Raw genomic sequence first — 22,001 nt, 5'->3', positions numbered from 1 at the left:
TGCTGGCGCAAAGTATGTCCCCCGCCTTGCCTTCTTAAGGGCCGTCGCTCCCATTCCTCCCATCTTGGCAGATATCTGCCTCAACAGGTTTGGGCTTTCCTGCCTGTTGCTGGCATTTGACTCGGACACCGCCACTTGGATGAAACAATCCTTTAGTGGATTATCATCGCTAGACAGCCTGTGGGGGAAATGACAGGATTCGGCACGTTCATCTGGAGATTCTGCAATTCGGAGTGCTGTTAACACTAATGGGAAGTGGCAGGGTGATCCCTGAAAGAGAAAGCGGGTTCCATTGCACGGCAAAAGTGACAGAGGTTGTTTAGCGTATCTCCCAAAAGAATACATGATGACTACATATGTTGATTTTCATGCTCCAAGCCAGAGCTATTTCCATATTTTTGTGACTTGATGGCTACTTCCTACAAACTGACAGGTTAGGGGCTCCACAAGTATTGTCTTTTTATAGCCATCCGCTCTTTAAGTCCTCCTTAATTCTTTTAAATATGTTTTGAAAATAAACTTGACAGTGCAGTGGGAGTAAGCAAGAGGAGGAAGAAAAAAGAAACAAACCAGGCATAAATGCAGCAAATAAAGCATATTCTTAAAAAAAAAAAACAATAAATAATCGGTATACAAACGGAGAAAAGGTTTCAGGACAGTAGTAATAGAAACCGATGCACTTATCTGTCACAGAATTTGTCCTTGTTGCAGTCCTGTAGTTCTGAACCTGACATTACTCATAATGCAAAAACTCTTTCCTAGAAATGCAGTAGTTACAAACCCCCTTAACTACAGGATTTCCTCCTCAGCAAATAAAAAGATAGCTGGAGCATAGGGCTTAGAGGGGGAAAGAAGTTGTTAGAGGGAAAGACTAGGAAAGGATGACAAGAAGACTGGAAAGGGATAAAATTAACATTTGAACAATTCTACCCCTAATTATCAGTGATCATCAAACCAGCTGGAATATCCTACAAATATTGTTAACATAAAAGTACTAGTATAATTTATTGGTGATTGGCAAGTGCTTACTTGCTTTGGATCCAAGTGGAAAAGTAAAAATACTGATCTATAGGTTGCAAGAGGTAGTTACCCGGGGGGGGTGGGGGTAGGGATGTGAAATCCAATTATTTTTTAGTAACAATTCTTATACCTGCTAATTACCTATTTAATATAATATTTACAGACCAAGTAACAATGATGGAGTGAAAAACTCTTTTAGAGCACATATTTATGCTGAATTTAGTAATATTTTAAATGAAGTATTGAACACTTTCCAAAGATTCATTTTATTATTTAAACAGATTCTAACCACATTTAGACTGATTTTTGGAGGAGTTTGTTTCAATGAAACCAATGCACTCATTTTTAACACTGAGTTCACAAGATTATATGTATTGTCAAAAAAAAAGGCGATTTCAGTGGGCAGTTTCTGAGCTTTGATGATGGGAAACAATTTATGAATAGGAACATTTTTGCGTGTCTGTTGTGTAATAGTTTCACACTATAAACAAAAATAATAAAGTCCTTTTTTGGAGGCAATTACTCCTACTTACAAAAGCTATGCAGAGAAGGAAATGGGCATAACTAATTTCTAATAAAGAAATGTATAATACTGCTTTCTACTGATAAAACACTAATTGTAAACTGGCTCCTTTCAGGTATTCCAGGTCACAACACTGAAGGCTGCAGCAGCTGTAGAAGAATTTGTGGTCCATTTCTTCTTCATTGACCATAAAAAGACACTGAGCATTGGGGTATGTAATGCGAAGAAAAAAGAACATGTTAAAGAAAACAAATGCTAGGTGCAATGACTGAAATAGGGTCAAGCTGTTCTAAAAGTTATTGAGCTTATGAAGCATGAAAACAAAGTCCCAAGAGAAACTTACTATACTGTAATTACAACTGTTGGATATGTTGGCTACAAAACTTAAGCACGGCAGTCTATTTTACATCCAGCAAAAAAGCAAAAACTACATAAAATCGCTAGGGTTCTTGTAAAAGAGTTAAGAATGTTAAGATATTTTCAATATACTTTGAAAATATTCTATGCAGTTTAAAAATACTAAATACACTGAAAATATTTTATATACTTTGAAAATATACTGTTATAAATATCAGCAAACTAATTTATCTGAATGCATGTCTCCTAAAAAACGAACACCAAGTACTGGTTTGGTGATTTTGGGTTTGGTTGTGGTTTTTTTTTTTTTTTTTTTTTTTTTGTGGTTTTTTGTGTTTTTTTTTTTTTTTTTTGTGTTTTTTTTTTTTTTTTTTTTTTTTTTGGGTTTTTTTTTTTTTGGGGGGGGGGGGGGGGGTCAGGTGTGTTTTGTTTTGTTGGGGGCTGTGGAGTGCGTTTTGGTCCTTTGGTTGGTTTAGTTGGTTGGCTGGTTTGGTTTTAGGAACGCATGGCGCTGTGCTCAGAGGAAGCCGAGCCCGAGGCTCTGCGCTGGAGCCGCCCTGGCGCACCCCTTGGGACGGAGCAATCGCTGCCGGCCTGGCCGCGCAGATCGCCCCCACGGCGGCAGCACCTTCCTGCCGTGTAGAAACCTTTCCCCTCAGCGCAGCCAGCGGGGGATCCGCGGGAGGATCTGGATGTGGCCGGTGACCGCTGTGGCCCGGTGACAGCAGCCGGCCAGGCCAGCCGCCCTGCCCGCCCCGGTTACTACAGCAAGAGCCGCTGCCGCTGCGGCCGGCGCGCAGCGATGACCTCACCGCGCGGCACTGGGTCGAGGCGGAAGCTCGGCGGGCGGGGCAGGGCCGGGCTGCCCGTGGGCCGGAGCTGGGGCGCTGAGGGCCATGAGCGGGGCTATCCTCGCATCCCCCAGCCGGACCCGCGACAGGAAGCGGGAGGCGCTGGCGGCCGGGTCCCCGATCCAGCCCATCATCAAAGGTAAGGAGCGGGACCGGCCCAGCTCGGTGGCTCCTTACGGTGGCCGAGCCCGCAGTATACAGAGCAGCCGGGGGAAACACCGCGCCTGGACCGTTGCGGGGCTGCGGGCCGTTAGCGGGGCCTCTTGAGAGGGGCGGCTGTAGAATCAGCTAGGTTGGAAAAGGCCTTTACGATCATCAGGTCCAACTGTTACCCTAGCACTGCGAAGACCATCGCTAAACCTTGTCACTAAGGACCTCTTCTACACCGATTTTGTGCACTTCCAGGAACAGTGGTTCCACCACTTCTCTGGGCAGCCTGTTCCAATACTTGATCACCCTCTTGGTGAAGAAATGTTTATTAAGATCCAGTCAAAACCTCCCCTGGTGCAGCTTGAAGCCATTACCCGTTGTCGTCTCAGTTGTTACTTGGGAGAAAAGACCAGCCACCTCCTTGCTCCCTTTCAGGTAGTTGTAGAGAGCCTTCTTAAGTAACCGCAGTTCCCTTGGCCTTTCCTCGTAAGACCTGCTCTAGACCCTTCACCAGATTTCTTTACCCTTTTCTGGACCTGCTGCAGCATCTCAATGTCTTTCTTGTTGTGAGAGGCCCAGAACTGAACACAGTATTCGAGATGCAGCCTCACCAGTGGAGGAGATCAGTGCCCTGGCCCTTCTGGCCGCACTGGTGCTGATATAGGCCAGGATGCCTTTGGCCTTCTTGGCTGCCTGAGCACAAGCTGACTTATGTTCAGCAGTCATCAGTCAGCACCCCAGGTCGTTTTCTGGCAGGCAGCATTCCAGCTTTCCCAAAGAGTGGCTGCTTTCCCACCCTCAGCGTGGTCTGTCGTTCGAAGCTGGGCAGCTGGGAGGCTTAACTGGCTTCTTAGTCTCTTGGATTTGGCTTTACTTTGTGAAGTAAAGCCAAATCCAAGACAGGTGTCTGGCTTCACTTTGCAAAGTGGAGTCTGACACTGGGTCCTTGCCACTAGCATTAAGTTCCCTGGGAAGTTCTTACTTTTATCTTGTTTGCCCAGGCACGTGTGTTCTGGAGTAGTTCATCTGTACACAGGAGCGTTTGAATTTGGAAGTGTTTCAACCTGTGCTGTATCTACTGCAGTCATGTTCCGCAAATATGAAATAATTGTTATTTCCATGTGGCTTATTTTGACCCTTCTAAGAGTACTCTGGGTAAAGATTTTCAAAGTGGCCAGTAACAGCTCAGAGAAAATGCTCCTGTCCTCAGATTTCCTACCTAGAAGCCATTCAAGTCCCTTTCTGTCTCATAACATCCCTGAAGACAAGGGTGTTTCCCACTCAAATAAAAATCTTGTCAGAAAATACAGTTTGATTTTATTTTAATTATCCATTTAAGTCTTTGGGTTAAAATAACAGAAAGGTCATATAACATAGTCCATAAACCTAAACATTTTAATTTGGAAATTGCATGATTGCACTTTTTTTGAATGGGACAGGATTCAGGGTGTGGAACAGGCACGTGTGGATACAGTGGAGAGGGAGTTCCACATGGTAACTCAACAGCTTGGACAGAAAAAGTAGGGCTCTTTGTGAAGACAGCAGTACCAGCTAAGTACCAGTTTAAGTGCTTGTTGAAACTACACTGGAAGCTGTACTAAAGAGGAAGAGGAGAATTGAAACTGAGCATGCTGAGAGACAGAGAAGAACATACACCTTCACAGAAAGGTGAATCTTGGAGACATATTCCAGGCAGCACCTGGAATACCAATTCATTGCATTTTATCTAAGTTGCTAGTTCGCTGAATAGATAGGTTAGCCAGCAAATAATGTTCTGGTGCCCTTTTGATTTTGCATGTGTTTGGAGAGCAGTAGTCTTTCTTACATTGGAGTATGGTATGCTGTGTAGCCTAGTTTGGAGTGTGCGAATAAAGCTAAAAATCTGACTTTCATTTATCTTCTAGATGTTGGGGAAATCTACTCAAGACTGCTGGATCACAGACCAGTAATTCACGGAGAAATACGTTACTTCATTAAAGAATTTGAAGTAAGTATTTTTATCATATCTGGTGAAGCAGTCTTTGGAGTCTGAGACTTTAAACAGATTTAGATATTATAATGTGTATGTAAATTCTTCAGAAAGACTTGGTGTATATTTGCTGCCCAGAATAACTTAAACTCCTGTAGTATATATCTGCATCTTTAGTAAACAAGGCAGTAATTGAGGTCTTTTTATTTAAGTTAAGCTTCAAAAGGGACATAAATATTTTTCTTGCAGAAGACTGGCAGGAATACTGATGTAGGAGAATGTAGTGGTAACATCTTAGAGATGTCTAGTTGGTTTAAGGAATATATTGTTGGCTGGTATAGGTTTACATCTCATTAAGAAACTGGTTTGTTCCTGAGCTGGATTCAGCTGGTACAGCTGTAATTTAATTTTACTTTATTTTTTTTGTTCTGTGAGAAAGTAATATTACTTGAAGAAAAGAGCAATACTTTATGCAAAGTAAGATAATTGTTAAAAATCAAGTCAATATAATCTGATTAGCTGCAGATAAGGCTGAAGTACTGAAGGTGTAAAAGTGTTTTATGCAACTTTGCTTGTAAAGTGTAGTACAGTTTCCACAAGATGGCAGTAAAAGTGTAGAAAAGTAGAATCTTCCGTCAGCCAAAGGTGGTTTCTGAGTAGATTTTCATTCTTTCAGAATGTGGATTAAAATTAGTCCTGAAAATACAGTTATAACTCAAACTTTCAGTCTGCAGATATCATTAAAAAAAAAAAAAAACACAGAAAAAGAAACAATAAAATATCTCCCCCCCCCCCCCCCCCCCCCCCCCCCGCCCCGATTATTTCTAGGATTTCAAGCAGGTTTAATTTGTCTCTATACTGGCAAAATACATATATGAACAACCAAAGTCTCATCAGATCTGTGGTGTATGAGCTTGAGAGCCAGAAGGAATGAGCTGGTTTTTTTGCTTGCCTTAAACAAGTTCTACGATACACTAGACAGCTTTAAATGGCTTTTCAGAGAAAGAAAAATTTTCAACTCAATTATAAAATTAGAATTGATCTAATGGAAGGTGTCCCTGCCCATGGAAGTAGGCTTTGAACTAGATGATCTTTAGGGTCCCTTCCAACCCAAGCCATTCTATGATACATTTCTCTTGTTGCACCCAAAGTCTTGTTCTATTTCTTAGACAAGTTTCGTATTCTCTTAGATATTTTCTTTAATTTCTGGTGTATACTTCAAAGGGGACAGGCGAGGCGGGGAGGGGAAGGCAAAGCAGAGGATTATTTACGTTTTTGCAACTTAAAATTTCTTCGAAAGATTATACTTGTTTCTAACTTGGAGATACCAGATATTTTTTGGTTGCAGTAGGATAGGACATATGCTTTTTCTTTCAATAATTAGCATCTAGTGCGTAAAGTACGTAGCTTTGTATTCAGGAGTTCTGGAGCCTGTTTAATTAAGTGGCTTTACTTGTCTGTGCCTGTGTTTCTGAAGTTTTAAAACTGGTGTGGTGTTCCAGTTGCTCACTTTGTGTGATGCAGTATGTTTTGATTATCTAAAATTGCTTTATGATTCACAGCTTTCAGTACAGGAATGCTTGTGTACAACTGTAGTCATAACCTGGAGGAGATTTTAGAATCCTTTCCATTGTCTTAAGTGAAAATGCAGGTGAAATTCAGGGTGGGAGTAGTGCCGTGGCTTCAGAAAAAGAGTGGGTTTGGATTTTTTTTATATAAACAATAAAGCAAGCACAGCTTCTTCTTGTAATTATGATCAGCAGTGAGCCTCTTTAGTCAGCTGTCTTATGTTATTTTCTTAGTCTTGACGTCATTGCTTTACTTCAGTAAAAATAATTTTACTCACATTATTTTAACCTTGTAAATCTGTATGGTCAGATATCTGCTAACTCTGTAAGGTCAGACATCAAGCAAGGAGAATCACTGCTGTGTTATTTCTCTGTGACAATGAGTTATAAAAACGCAGTGCTTTCAAGCTCTGTTTCTTCCTGTTCTTCTTGATATGCTGGAAATGATTTATGCCAAAAAATGCATTTTTCCACACAAATGTTTCCATTAGTATCTCATAAGGGCCAGAAATGTCATTCAACATATTATTACATTTTAGTTGAAGAATGGAGCATTACTCTCTTTTTATTTTTATTTTTTTATAAAACTAATCTTATCAGTTGAGCTGAGTAACACTTTAATAGACAATGGTATAGTCTTTGAGATAAAGCTTTTAGTTTATCAACTGGGAAACCAACTTATTTTGGAAAGTGGAAATTCCTTGTTAGCCACTCATTTTTTTTAATTCTTCTGACAGGAAAAACGTGGCCTCCGAGAACTACGAGTACTTGAAAATCTGAAGAACACAATCTTTGACACAAATGAACACATTCTTCCTAAGTGTGAGCAGGCAATGAGTGACAATTTGAATGAAGTATTCAAGAAATGTAAGCATGTTGCTTCTTCTTTCTGTTGTTGCATTATTTTGAAGAACAGTTTAAATAGTTTGGATCCAAAATATGATTTGTGGAAAAATTACCACCCTTGGATAAATTTTCTACCATTTATGTGTTTTGTTGTCATTTCTGTGAGATTTTGAAAAGGAAACGAGGACTTTTTTTTATATCTGTTGGTTCAGCCACCACAGCTCTTGTTAAAGTCATGTTAAAGCTTTTTGTTGATTGAAGTAGAAGTTATTTCATTTCAGTCTCACTTAGAAACAGGATGGGTTTCCATATTGGCTAAAGCCATGGATAAAATTTCAGTTTTCTGGTTTGTTGCAAGTGTGACATGGTGTGACTTTCAAGTCTCTTTCCATGGGAGAATATAATGCTGTACCCATGATTTAAAACAAAACTTGCTGCTCTATAGTTACGAAATGTGCTATTGTTATAATCTTTAGTCACAAATAGAGTAGTAGTAATAATTGTTATATGTTAATCCTAGTTTCATCTTTATAACCATCCAATATAATTCGTATTGCTCAGATTTTAGAAGAAAGTTTAAAATTTGTTGTAATAATTTTTCAGTAGCTTTTTTTTTCTTTACTCATTCAGGAGGATAGCTTCTGAAAAAGGTATTTCAAGGGGGTATAGCTTTAGCCGCCAAATTTATGCAGTTGAAACGTGCCAGTGTGGGTTTTGTTATATTTGATGTATAGCATATTGTATAAGCATTCAATTTCATATATTTGATTTATATGGCATCTGGCATATGCAGAATAACAGATGGTAGGTGATACTATGCACACAAAATAATGGCAGGAAAATATTTGAAACTTAAAATTTAGTCATGCAAATAAGGAATGAATGGAGTAAACCTTTGATATTACTACCTGAGTTCCTAATGGTCAGCTGTGCAATACATTATTATTACTAAATCACAGAATGGTTGAGGTGGGAAGGGACCTCTGGAGATCACTTTGTCCAACCTCCGTGCTCAAGCAGGAGCAGCTAAAGCCAGTTGTCCAGGGCTGTGTCCAGTTGCGGTTTGAATATTTGTACAGATGGGCACTCTGGGTGACCTGTGCCAGTGTTTGACCACCCTCAGAAAAAAGTGTTTTCTTCTGTATAGATGTAATCTCATGTGTCTCAGTTTGAGCCCAGTGTTTCTTGTCCTGGCAGTCAGCACTCTAGTGAAGAGTATGGCTCCTTCATCTTCATTCCCTTCAATCAGATATTTATTCACACTGATGAGTTCCCCCCCCAGGCCACCTTTTCTCCACTCTGAACAGTCCCAGCTCTCTCAGCCTCTCCTCATATGAGAGATGCTCTGGTGCCTTAATTGTCTTTGTTGCCATGTGCTGGGCTTGCTCCAGTAACTCCATCTCTTTTTATTTACTGGGCAAAGTACCACAGACGTGGCCTGTGTTGCTGGTCCTCCTGCTTGGGATTATTTCTCCCTGGATACAGGACTTGTCGTTTCCGTGTGTTGAACTTCGTAAGATTCCTCTCAGCCCAATTGTCCAGTTGTTCTCTGAATGGCAGCACAACCATACAGTCTTTCAGCCATTCCTGGTTTTCTGTTGTCTGCAGATTTGCTAAGGGTGCACTCTGCTCCAGCATCTTGGTCACTGGTGAAGACATTAAACTTGTTGGCCACAGTGCTGATCTCCGAGGTAAACAGCTGGTGACTTGCCTCCAACTTGACATTGTGCTGCCGATCACAGAGTCTAGCAGCCAGTTTTCATTCTACCTCGCTGTCCGCTTATCTCACCTGTACTTTAACTTGTCAGTGATGATGTTGTGGGAGACAGTCAAAAGCCTTACTGAAGCTGATGTAAACAACATCAGCTGCTTTCCCCCCATCAACCAAACTAACTGCTGCATTATAAAAGGCTATCAGGCTGTTCAAGGATGAATTCCCATTTCTAAATCCATGCTGACTACTTGTTCACCTTCTTGTTCTCATGTGTTTGGAACTGCCTCCAGGAGGATTTTTCTGTATCACCTTTCGTGAGATTGAGGTGAGGCTGACTGGTCAGTGTTCTCTGATCTTCCATCTTGTCCTTGTTGATTCAAGTTCCTTGAAGGATCAAGTCTTCAGGAACCTCTCCCAGATGCAGTGACCTTTCAAAGAGAGAGAGTGCCCTCACAATACTGTCAGCTCCCTCAAAACTTGTGGACACAAGCTGTGTTGTCCCTCAGACCCTGTGGACATATTTCCAGTTTATTTAAATGCTCCCTAACCTGCTCCTCCTCCACCAACAGTAAGTCTTCTTTGCTCCAGACTTCCCCTCTGGTCTCAGGGGCCTGGGATTCATGAAGGCTGGTCTTTATCTTAAAGACTAAGGGAAAGTATGCTTTGAGTACCTTGCCCTTTTCCATGTTCTTTGTCACCAGCTCCCCTGAGTAATTCAGCAGATTCCATGCCCAGTTCCCTGCAGTTTCCCTAGTTTTCCTTTTGCTGATTACATACTTTTAGAATCCTTTCATGTTGCCTTTTGCATCCATTGCCAGATTCAGCTCTGGATCAGCTTTGACTTTCCTGTCCTATCTTTGCAGATCATACAGAAACTTCATGCTCCTCCTGGGTCACCTGCCCGGGCTTGCACCTCGTATATGCTTGCTTTTTCAGTCTGAATTCAGTTACAAGCTCCTTGTTCATACAAGAATGGTTCCATGCATACATCCTCCTGGTGTCTTTGCTCGATTTCCTGATTGTTGGGATGAGTCTTTTTTTGAGCTTGGATGAAGTGATCCTTGAAAAGGGTGCTATGTCCTTTCTGTTACCATCATCCCAGACCCTCAATTTGTCTACCTTATCCACAGCTTTACTTTTGGTTTTGGTTTTGTTTTTTTCTGTTTTTGAGGAATCACTCCTTCACCTGTTATTTTATAGGGTAAAGCTGTCCCTACCTGGTTGGTCAGCCTCTTGGCAAAGGTACTTTTGCCCTCTTTAGTCATGTAGATTCCAAATAGCTGTTGATGCTCAGAATGAATCTCATGGATGTAGAAACTGAAACCCTGCTGCCAACACCAACTGTGCAACCAATTTTTAACCCCAAAAGTCCATCAGGTCCCCCTCACCAGTAAACTTAAGGAGAACATTACCCAGATCCTCATGCCTTGACTGTCCCAGATCCCTGTGGTCATTTCTGGTATTTCTCAGGTCACCTCTGCAGTAATCTATAAGGAAGAGCAGCAGTGGTAATAGTCTGAGCCTCAGTAGTCTGTCTACAGCATCTTGATTGTGAGCTCCTGGCAAGCAGCAAACCTCTTGATGCCAAAACATATTGATAGGTGGGAAGCCTCTGTCCCCGGCAGTAGGGAGTCTGCTACAACTATTACTTGTCTTCTCATGCCCTGAATGGCTCAGGCTGAGCAACCAGATGCTCCAGTTCCTGGTGCTCCCAGCTCCTCATCAGCTAGAAAGGCAGTGAGCCTGTTCTGTAACTGGAAGTCCTCAGGAGCCAGGAGCCTGCCTCCTGGTGTGAGAAGTCACCAGCTTTAAGATGCTGATAAGTAAAGTATTTCTTGATACCAAGATGTGTTAGTGGGAGAAGTGGGAAGATTTTGCTTTGTTGTAATTAGTTTATTTGATTCTGCATTAATTAGGCATTAAGTAAGTTAGGGAAAAAAAAACGCCCTAGGAACACTGTTCCTGTTTCCATTGAGGAGTTTTCCTAGGCTTAGTCTCATTAGAGAAGATGCTGACTCCAGCATAAAGATATTCTCCATGTAGATCATTTATACTAAATCACTTTTTGCATTTGATGGGAAAAAATAAGAAACAAAACCCAACTAAAACATGGAGCTTGCTCAGCTGTTTCTACTTACTGACTTGAGATGTTTTTTATGTCTTCTGAGGTGCTGAGTAGTGCACTCTAGCTCATCAGCAATACTAAGGCATCTGGGCGCAAGAGGACCTAGCTGCCTTTCTCTTTTTGGCTTCTAGAATGCACAAGGGTTGAACTCGAATAAGCCTACGTACAGTTACCAGTATAATTTTCGCAAGTACTGACAAATCTTTCTTGTGCAGTTAAGTGGCGCAGTGCAATATGATCTTTGACCTGCAGTGGCCTCATGTCTTTTAAATCCCTTTCAAGCGAGTTTTTGTTTTGTTTTTTTTTATTTAGAACAGCAGACTGATCTACTGCAATTTGTTATTTCAGTGCAAGCTGCCAATGGTATGATCCATAAACTCCAACAGAAGGAGCATGAAGAGAGGAAGGTAAAGGATGGTTGGGTAGATTTTTATAATGTGATCTAAGTAAGAGTCTTATGCTTCTACAGCAGTATCTCCCTTCAGTATAGCAAAACTTAAAAGCGTATTTTTCTATACTTTATATACTTGCAGTAAAACTTATTTTGGAGGGTTTTCTCACTCATAAAACACATACTGCAGGGACATGTAAGTTCTTAACTGCAGAGTTAATGGATCACTAGCTCTTCCTACAATCTCCTGATACATGGAAACAATTTATATATATATATCTCCTTTGCTTTATTTTCCCTCCTAGCTCAGACTATAATATTTGTCACATACAAGGAAAGCTTAAATATAAAAAAAAAAATATTTTCTGTGGAACAAAAAACACCTACTAACCTACCAGAATGGAAATGTAAATCTTTCCTAGTTAGCTGAGAACATTGACCATATTATATATGTTGCTTGTTGAAAAGGAAGTGTGTTTTTCACTTGTGGATGGGTTGTTTAATGAAGGGCTATATTATAGGAACATGCGAATCATTGGAATCTTTTCAGTTGGCTACACTTTGCGCATTTGAAATACATGTGCTCTGAATCTAAAATTTGGAAAATTATACAAGAAATTAGTTACATGTTTTCCCATTACTCCTTCATGATTGTGTTCCTATGTTATCTTTGTACTTGCAAAATGTTATTTATAATCGTTTAGTTCAGAAAAACTGAAGACATTTCTGTGGCCATCATGCAAAACAGGCTGAGTATTGATTTATGTAAGCTGATAGTTGTGTTTTTCTTTCCTTTTTGTAATTGATGAAGATGGGCAGTCCAGTTGCAGTTTGAATACTCATACTGTGCGAATAGCATGCCACTGAACCCTGACAAAGTTTGCTTGTGTTTAACACTAGCAAAGATACTGGTAGGGAGGTTAAATAGGAAACTCTTTACAGTTCTGCTACTGTTTGAAGTAAAAGTTTAATGAAATATTATAACTTATAGAATGAACACTCAATAAGAATGGTAACTATTACTTTTAAAAATATTAGCTGTATGTTTTCACTCTTTTTTGTTTTGGTTGTTTGGTTTGGTTTGGTTTGGGGCTTTTTGTATGCAGTGGAGGAATACTAATAGCTTTTCAGGATTAATATTGTTTCCTTAAGCTTGTGTAATAAGACTTTTTGGCTTGAAAGTTTCCTAATGTGAGTAGTGTCAGGTAGGTAACTTTCTTAAAAATTATGGATGGGAGATGTCATTATAGTGCTATTTGAGGAGAAATAATTCTTCCTTACTTTTAAAATACTTTTTCCTTACTTTCCTTTCTGAAATCGTGTGTTCTGAAAATATAATGCAGTTTTGGTGGGATTTAGTGTCAAGTGATTACTGTTAGCAGCCCTCAGTGAAATTAGTTCAATGTCTGCTGAATGGAATGAATTTTAAGATAATTTTCTTTACTAAGTATCTTTTTTTTTCTTACACTTCCTTTTAGCTATTGATATCAACAAGTAAAAAAAGGGAAATTATGTTGTCCCTACCACATTATCACTTAAGGTATAAAGTGATGTCTGATTACAGGGGTGTCATTGAATGAAGCATTCATAGAATCCCTGTCTCATTGAGTCGTCTTCCCATCCAGATCAGTAATATTCAGTTAGTAGTTCAACCTGGTTTTGTGTACTATATTCTTTTTTATTATTATTGTTAATATTTTATTTAGAAGTGTATAGGCTTATACTGGAAGCTATCTACCACTTCCCATTATAGTCTTCTTTATTGGTTGTAGTATGAACTAGTATGGTGACAGTTCTCAAAGTCTGTGTCTTGCACAGATGGTGGTGGTTTTGGTTTGGGGTTTTACAAATGTGGTTTTGGTCTTGTTTGTGTTTCTTAATGCTAGCAAAAATAGCCCAACTAATACTAAAATCAGAGTTTCCTGAAAAAATCCATGATTTTAAAAATGTTAATTTTTTGCATAACCAATGAGAGTAAAACAAGGATAGAAATAAATACAACTAAATCAGATGAGTCAGAACTATATACAAGAAGGCTTTACTGTCTTTCAGGTTCAAGCAGTATGCGCTACTGAGTGAAATATGGTTTCATAATCAGATTAGATTTTTTCCAAATAACGAATGTCTGAACTGAGTTGTTGATATAAAAGGAATATGAAAGATGTCACTGCCAAAATATGTAAATTTGCTAACACACCAAAAGGAATTCCCAGAACAGGAATCAGTAAGGCAGCAACGGCGTTTGTAATTTAGATAAGCTTTGGCTTTTATCTAAACCAGATAATGGAACTTTAACTCAGAACTATTGTCAACTTTTTATATGAACATGAAAGCTGAAAATCTTCCAAATTTTGTGATGTCTAAATATCTTATTAAAGAAATTACTCATAAAAGTAGTCGGCATTGTTATAAACATACAACAGATAATAAGCTCAGCTTGAGTTTCCCAAACCCTTGTATTTACGAAGTTATACTGAAAGACAGAAATTGGGCCAAATGTTCAGCTTATGTGTGAAAAGTGAAATTTAACAGCTTGCTATGGCTTATGTTCTGCTGGGTGACTGAAGGAACTTCCAGTAGTACAGCTGAAACACTGTTTGGAGAAGAGGAATTGCAGAAAGAATGAATAACCACCAAAGACAGGATAAAAGCTGTATTGGTGTATTGGTCTGGAGCTGGAAACTTAATAGGAGGATAGAGCTGGAGTTCTAAGAGTGTTCAGAGCTGAGGAGATGATTCTGTGATTAAATAAGCAAAAACCATCTATCCAGATGTTGACAAATTAACAGCTATAGAGAAAGACCATTTGTACTACCTTGTAATTCTTTGCAGGTGGGGTAAGGATGTGGGGTTTTTTCTATGCAGTAGAGGGGTAGCAAGTGCCGGTCACTAACACAGATAGTAAAAGCCTAAACCATAATGTACTGTTTCTGACAGTTGAACAGTTTTTTGGTTCACATAGAAATTTACAGCATGGCAGGAAACGTTGGACAGTCTAATGCTTAAAACATTGCAATATATAGCTAACAATTTTTTCGCCTCCTAGCTTAATATTGTACTAATACCATACAATTTTGTGAGTTACGTAAGGCTTCTTCTTGGCTCAGGAAAGTCTGTCTGGATACTTTAGTTCATATGGCGATTTTTCCATGTTACAAAAGACACGAGGATTTACCTAAGAACAAAATGTGTTGTTCTGAAGCCTGAATATGGGATCTTTATATTGTCTTTTGTCTTGTTATCATGCACTGGTATATTTATACAACTAAATATGAAAACAGCTTGTTTGTGTAGGTTTTTTACTTGTGAGTTTATACTATAGTTATTTTACAGATTTGTTTGTTTTAGCAGTCATTTGAAATGACAAAGGTAGGAATTATTAAAATTAAGCCTTACTCTGGAAAGTTTAAAAATAATGAAAATTAACACTGAATTACTACTTTTTCATTTATATATATATTTTTTTTTAAGGAGGAAAAAGGGGTGCTTTCTAATGCAACTGTATTTGCATTTTCAGACATGCAAGCATTATTTCCTTCTTCATCACAGTAAAAAGTATTATCTTAAAGCTGTTACAAGATAGTGGAGAAAGCTGAGATGAGGGAAGCCTTTTAGTACCTTAGCTCCAGAGATGGTGCCACTTTTTGCTTTGTTAAAGGTGTAAATTGCAATTATGGAGTTATTTTATTTCCAACACAAAAAAAAAAAAAATAATTACTGTTTCAATAGAAAGGTGCTTGCATTTATGTACTTAAGAGAACAAGCACTTACAACAATTGCTTCTCAGTACTCAACTGTTTAAATTTTTATGTAAGCATAGATTAGGCAATGTACATAGTCTGGCCATTAATACCCCTTTATTTCACAATGTCACTTCTCTTGTGCTAGAACAAGCTAAAGACTGATTGAGCAGGGAAAGGAATTAGACCACAGATTTTTGATAAACTGAACTTTGCTATCTCATGTTCTAGCAGTGTCTTAGGTTGTTTTAACAGGTAAATCACTTTATATCCTTGGTTAGATATAGTGTAGTAGAAAATGAAAGTAGAAAGTAGCAACATAAATTTTATATTCCTTGCAAACTGTTCATGTTCTGAGGAGCATGGGTTAGTCTAGCCAAAGTGTGGTTTGGGTAGGTGCTCTGTAATCCCGTCAAAAAGTGTGTGATGCCTGACAGTTTCAAAATGTGTTGAGTGTGAAGTAGTGTACAAGTTAAAACTGTTAGTATCCACTGATGTATTTTATTAGTAGCAAATATTGCATCTGTTGCAAACAAAATGGATCTCTGCATAATATTGCTACTATGTGTATGAAATGCTGCATTGCAAAAATGGTGAATTTCACACATGGTTTGTGATTTTGAAGAAAAATACATAGTATTGAAGAATGCATAAGTGGGTTCTCATTGTGTTGACAAAAATTCCAGATGTCTGTAAAAGCTGTATGATAGTTTTTATTCCCACACAGAAGTACTGTACATAGAAAGTAGTCATTGTTGATATATCAAAAAGGAGAAAAAAGGTGGGGGAGAGAAAGACTAATCTTTTTTGCTGGAAGATGGAGCAAATGTAAGAACAACTGCCTACATTTATTGTGACATCAGCATTTATAATATAAGGAGGAGAGACTGTTAATACTGTATGCAAGGAATCATATAGTACAGAAGTACATCTCATTTTGACATGCATATTGAATGTGTGTATGAGCTCTGTTCCTAAATAGCTGTTGTTTTTTTTTTCTTTTCCCCCAAGATAAGAGAATGAAAGGAATCAGACGTACCAGAAGCCAAGCAGTATGAAAACATGAGGGGAAAAAATAACTTATTTATAAAGGAAGACATTAATCACAGTGAGGGCTAGCTGGCTAAAGCAGAAACACTAACTGCCAGTTTCAAAACATTTAATATCTATGTGGTTATATTCCATTTCATTCTTTCCTTTTTGTATTAGAGGCTTTTCATCAAGACTAGTATCTGATGCCTATGCTGAACTATTTTATTATGTGGTAAAATAGAAATGTAGTTTGTTTCTTCCTTTAAAAATGTATTCAAGAATGTAGAAGATAATTTTGTTTCAACTAGTCGTATATTCAAGGGGAAAGTAGCAAATGTCAAGAAAAGAGGAACGGTATGTTGAAGGATTGGCTGACATCATTTGTAGGAGTGTTATTAACCATAGCAATTTGTTGTGAAGCAGATAAGCATTTTATTTATGCATATTTGACATAAAATCTCAAATGTTGTCTTGAATGTTCAAGTGTGTCCTTTAATCTCTGGTAATGTATATGTACCTAAATAATAGACATACATAACTTTATAAAATTTTGTCTAGCACTCACAAATATAAAATATAGTGGGCCTAGTGTTTTCCTCATAACTTGGACACAATAATGTGTCCAGCGTATTTTTAGTCAGTAGTATATATACAACATAGGCCTGCTCATACTTGCTGTGAAATCTTTAAGACCACTTATTAAAAATTAGATGTGCTTTGTTGGGGTTTTTTAGTTCTTTTTTAATTATATCTGGTTTGGTTACTTTCAGAACAGTGGACATCCCTAAGTCTGTCTTTGTCAGAAGACAGCTTCTTTCTGTGTGAACGCAAGAAAAAAAGGGCGGGTTGGGGGAGAGCAGTGTCTGTTTGCTGTTTGGTTGTTGATTTGGTTTTTTTTTTCCACATAACCAAGGGGCTAAAACCACTAAACACTGTTTCCAAAATAGGAATTTAAAAACAAATCTTAATGAGATAATATGGATTTATATCAGCTGCGTACAGTATTTATAACATCATAAGTAATCAGAAGAACAAATAATGCAAAGTACGACCTTTAGAAACCAACAGAAATGAGCTAGGCAAGCTAATAATTTTAAAGTCTTTCCATGCTTTTTTTTTTTATTTTTCACCAGTATAGTATAGAAAAGCTATCGTCATGAATGCTGTCATGTTAATATTATCAGAGACATTTTACTGTTTGTTTTTGATGGACTATACTTTATAAAAATAAATGTTTTCTGTTTAGTTTTACCCTTTCATCTGTTTTTTTGCTAGTTTCACTTTCCTCTGCTGAAGTAAAAGTCCAGTTTCTCTGGCACTTGAACATTATGTAGCTCTCATCAAACCCTCTGTTTCAATATGGAAATGATTGTTAAAACTCCACATTTTCCTTCTCTCAGCTTCAGGCAGACAAGCTGATGGCTCGTGAAGAAAAGCACATAGCCCACTGGGAGGAATTCATGGAAGAACAACAAAACAAAAGAGCAGAGGTGGATGAAGAGCACAGAAAAGCTATGGAGCGCCTCAAAGAGCAGTATTCTGATATGGAGAAGGAACTGGCCAAATACGCTCATTTTTAAGACCTTTCTTTTTTAATAATGCTGGGTTTGTGCCAACACTCAGTTGCTTCTGACTTAGATTGTGATTCTTTTGGAAAGCTGAAACACAGAAGAAAAAGACCTTCCTCTACAGGTTTGGTATGGGAAGAAAAGCTTTGCATACTTTCAACTTAAGTGCCTATCTATGCTTGTTTTGTTCAGGGCAGGTGGAATGCCAGTATTTCTTCGGTTTTTGGAAGGTGGAACTGGAAATTACATTGCGTGACTGCATCGGCTCAGGGAATTGCAAACTGGAATTCTCTCCCATCTGCAGAGACTATCGTATCATTTGGGAAGAGAGAGACTAATGTAACATTAACTAGCCCAGTGTGCAGCCTCAGCTCTTTCCGAAAAAGTAGGTGTAATAGGTTCCAGCCATAGTTAGCTGAGAAGTCATTGGGAAAACCATAAAGCCCTTTCATAGATTTCAGGCAAACCAACCTCTTTTACAGAATGTTTTATTCTGAAGCTTTAGCAACTCTCAACAGAGTTTTAAATCCAGTTCTAATTCCAGCTTTTGGGTTGTATGTTCAGTATTATGAAGTAGAGTTGAGATTTCAGTGGGTTTTTGCTAACATAAAAATAGTCGACTAAGTGAGCTTGGACAACAGTTTCTTTTCTCTCCCTGTAAATGTCTCAGTCCTCTCTTTCTAAGCTTTACTGTTCTAAGCAAAGCCAAAACAAGCTCAAAAGTAATCAAGAGAAACATATTGGTCTTTGTATTAGCTTTGTAGCTAGTACAGTATTTACCTTAAATATTTGACATGTTATTGGTTTACTAAGGATAAGCTTGTCAGAACTTTATAAAGCAATTGAGGAAAGATTTTCGTTGCTTTATCAGTATAACAAATGAGCAGATTAGTAAAATACCTGTAATACTGATCTGCTTTCTTAGTAACTGTTACTCTTACAGGGTGTGTGAAACTCCTTTTGCTTCCTTTTATTTGCAACTTGCAGTTAACAGCAATGTAACTGAAAAAGTTAACTTAATCAGTTCATTAACCAAGCAAAATGAGACATAGTCCCTTAATGAAATACGCTGCAAGCTAACCGTTAGTACAGGAAATATCTTTCCATAATTTAGCTGGTGTCCAATATAGAATGGAAACAGGTAAAAATAAACAGAATTTACCCTTTACCTGTATTGCAACAGTAATATGCCAACAATGGTTGCTTGTGTAAGTTTATGGCTTCGTGTCAAGGCTCCGTTCCTGGCAGCCTGTTGATAGTGTGATTAAAGTTAGTAGAGGAGATGGAATAAGTATTTGAGATTTCTTTCAATAACACTGAATTCCTGCCAAGCTGCTCTGCCTGCTACTGTAGGCCCAACAGCTTCATCAATCATCATCGTGTATCTGGACTGGAAAGAGGACTTGCCGACGCTGGGGCATGTTGGAATGTTGTTAATTCTCTGTTGTGGATGGAAAAAACGTAGATGTCTCAAAAGTATCCCACACATGAAAAATAGGAAAGCCTCTTTTAGAAAAACCCTATTTGAATAGAAGGTGACCTCTGTAATATTTTTCAGCTTATGTACCCATGATGAATGTTGTAACAAAGCTCAGACTTTAAAAAGTTAGTTCTTGCCTGTCTTCAGAGTTGAGTGTGGAATAGTTTTGATTGTTTTGAGCACAGACTGAAAACTGCTTCTCTCTTGGAAGATTATTTGATGTATATGTGCTGAAAGCCCACATATCTTTACAACAAAATGCTTTTCATTGCATACTGAATTAATTTTTACTTTTGCACTGATAATTTTTATTAAGATTTCGATATCTAATTAACTGTACACTGGAGCTGTAGATTTTAGTATTTTGCCAATTTTAGGGCTCTTAAGCAATGATTACAAGTGTTGCAAGTTGAATATTCACTGGAAAATAAACTGGTATTTCCAAAATTTTCTGGGATACATGCTCCTGATTCTTTGGAAAGCTTCTAAATACCAGCACTAAAAAATGTGTTCATCTTTTATAACGATGCAGGTATTTTTATTTTGAAGATTATTTGAAAACACTTTTTTCATAGTCTGTATCTGCCTGTTGGCCCACTCTTATTCATTGTGGGGACTGCCTGAAAACTGTGTTGCTGAAATTCTTTATTCAGAAACTTTCACCTTTTTTTATATGATATGTTGGAGGTTTTAAGGTACTTGGAAATGCTTCATTGTCTTTGAAGCAACTTGCCAACATTTAGAGGAAAACCTGTTTTTTCTGTCCAAATGCTTAAACTCCCCTACACCCCCAACCCCCCCCCCCAAAAAAAAAAACAACACTGATGTGTCAAAACTGAACATATCTATTGGATAAAAATGATCCATCTTCAGTAGTTTTTTAGCAAGGTGGGACTATGGTCTGTGTGAACACAATAGTTCCACAGTGGGACTCTTTTTGTGAGATTCAAATTCTTATTATTCACTAGTCTCTGCTGTACAGGAGAAATATAAAAATTAATTTAAAAGTTGGGTTTATGTCATTGGTGCATGAAGAACATGTTTTACCTTGCAATATTTGCATGACTGAATTTCATAGTTTTAAAAGTCTTGAGAGTTTATTTAATCCCTGTTAAAAGCTATAGAAGTTTGCATTGGATTCCAGTAGGAGCTAGAAAAGTTCCTCCACACATAAACTTCTAGTATGGCAGCTGAGTTTTGCAATCCATCTTTGTGCCAGACTGTGTGTAGAACTTTTCACTTAACTATTGGTGCTATTTATTATACTGAACAGTAAGTTTTACTGTTCTTTTGTAACTGCAGTGAGTTTGGGTGTCAGGTAACAGCATATTGGAATATTTTCTGAAATATTTTCTTAGTCTTTTTATTCTAATGAATACATAGCAAGTAACTGGTATCTTTCTTGGAACTGCTATATGAGATCTGCTCCTGCTGTATTTAGGGGAAATAAGAAACTGAGGAACTGAAGAAATAATGGCTTCTTTTGTTTTTTAACTGCCTTGTTTTAACAAGATCTGGTGTTCTCCTTGGGATGTTATATCTAAGGCCTATCTTTTTTTTTTTTATCTTAGAAAACTCATTTACTTGCTCTTACTCTTCTTTCTATGCTAACACTGGGTAATACTTTTTGTAGAAAAATTCCATAACTGCAGCTGGAACATTGCATCTTCACTGGTATTTTAATTTATGGCTTGTTAAACCTTTTCTCAGAAACTGTAGAGGGTTTGCGGGTTTTTTTTCGGTAGTCAAATTAAATAGCAAATAGATGGCATAATTACCCAGTTGATTGAATCATATATAGTTCACTCCTAAGTAGAAAAAGCTTCCTGTTATCTCATGGCTATGGATTTTGAGTTTTCCAAATATTCTCCAGTAGGTGTCAGTGCAAGCCTGAGAAGAAATGTTAGCCTTTTTCAAGAGGTATAGCATGTGAACACTTAGGTTCAGTTGTAATGCAGTATTTTGTGTAAGTACAACACATTTTGTGCATGAAACCACATGCTTTTAAATAAAAAATCATTTAAATAAAAATATTTACCCACAGCATTTTGCCCTTTTAGTTCTCAAAAAAGTTTACAAGTCACTCCTAAAATTATTTATGTATAATTAAATATTATAATAATAATTATTGCTGATTTGAACAGTGTTTTCCACAATACTTATGTGTTCTAATTAAGATTTGTTATAATCAGAAGTTAGACCCAGTATCAGAAATTAAAAACTTCATTGGTGTTCAGCTTAGTGGATCAGGTTTTTTGATGGTTTGAGGCAAAAGTTTATTGATAGAGATTGTGCCATAATAAAGAAATGAGGACTTCTGACATAAATTTTGTGACAGAATTCCCATACTTAAAATGCACTTTTAAACGGGCCAGTTATTTTATTTGTTTGTAATGGAATGAACTTCTCAAAGTAATAAAGATGCAGTAGGCTCAGTGCTGTTGGTGTAGTTATGGTCTGTATGTCAAGATACAGCAGACTCTGCAGGAAGATGGGATTGTAGCTGCTGTAATAGGATTTTAATGAATAACACAACTTTCATGAATAGTTTAATCATAATATTATTCAGAAATTCCCAGTAACACAGACATTTAAAAGAAGGGAGAAGTCAAAAATGTCAAAAGCTATTTTGGGGGCAATTAACAAAGGGAATTTTATAAGTGTTGA

General features: G+C 37.9%; 1 protein-coding gene across 1 annotated transcript; it reads left to right on the top strand.

The window, feature by feature from the left end:
• Window positions 1–2,753: 2,753 nt before the first annotated feature.
• On the top strand, window positions 2,754–19,781 carry BLOC1S5 (biogenesis of lysosomal organelles complex 1 subunit 5). The gene is made up of 5 exons (XM_062617867.1): window positions 2,754–2,890; window positions 4,806–4,888; window positions 7,176–7,305; window positions 11,472–11,530; window positions 17,687–19,781. Exons 1-5 carry the CDS (start codon window positions 2,797–2,799, stop codon window positions 17,864–17,866), a joined length of 546 nt encoding a protein of 181 aa, XP_062473851.1. The 5' UTR covers window positions 2,754–2,796; the 3' UTR covers window positions 17,867–19,781.
• Window positions 19,782–22,001: the final 2,220 nt, after the last annotated feature.

The sequence above is a fragment of the Pezoporus occidentalis genome, unplaced genomic scaffold (genome assembly GCF_034315485.1).
Source record: "Pezoporus occidentalis ecotype Australia unplaced genomic scaffold, CSIRO_AGI_Poc_V1 ctg2, whole genome shotgun sequence".
Taxonomy (NCBI): domain Eukaryota; kingdom Metazoa; phylum Chordata; class Aves; order Psittaciformes; family Psittacidae; genus Pezoporus; species Pezoporus occidentalis.
The sequence above is the reverse complement of the archived record's forward strand: the minus strand, read 5'-3'. Positions and strand labels throughout refer to the sequence as shown.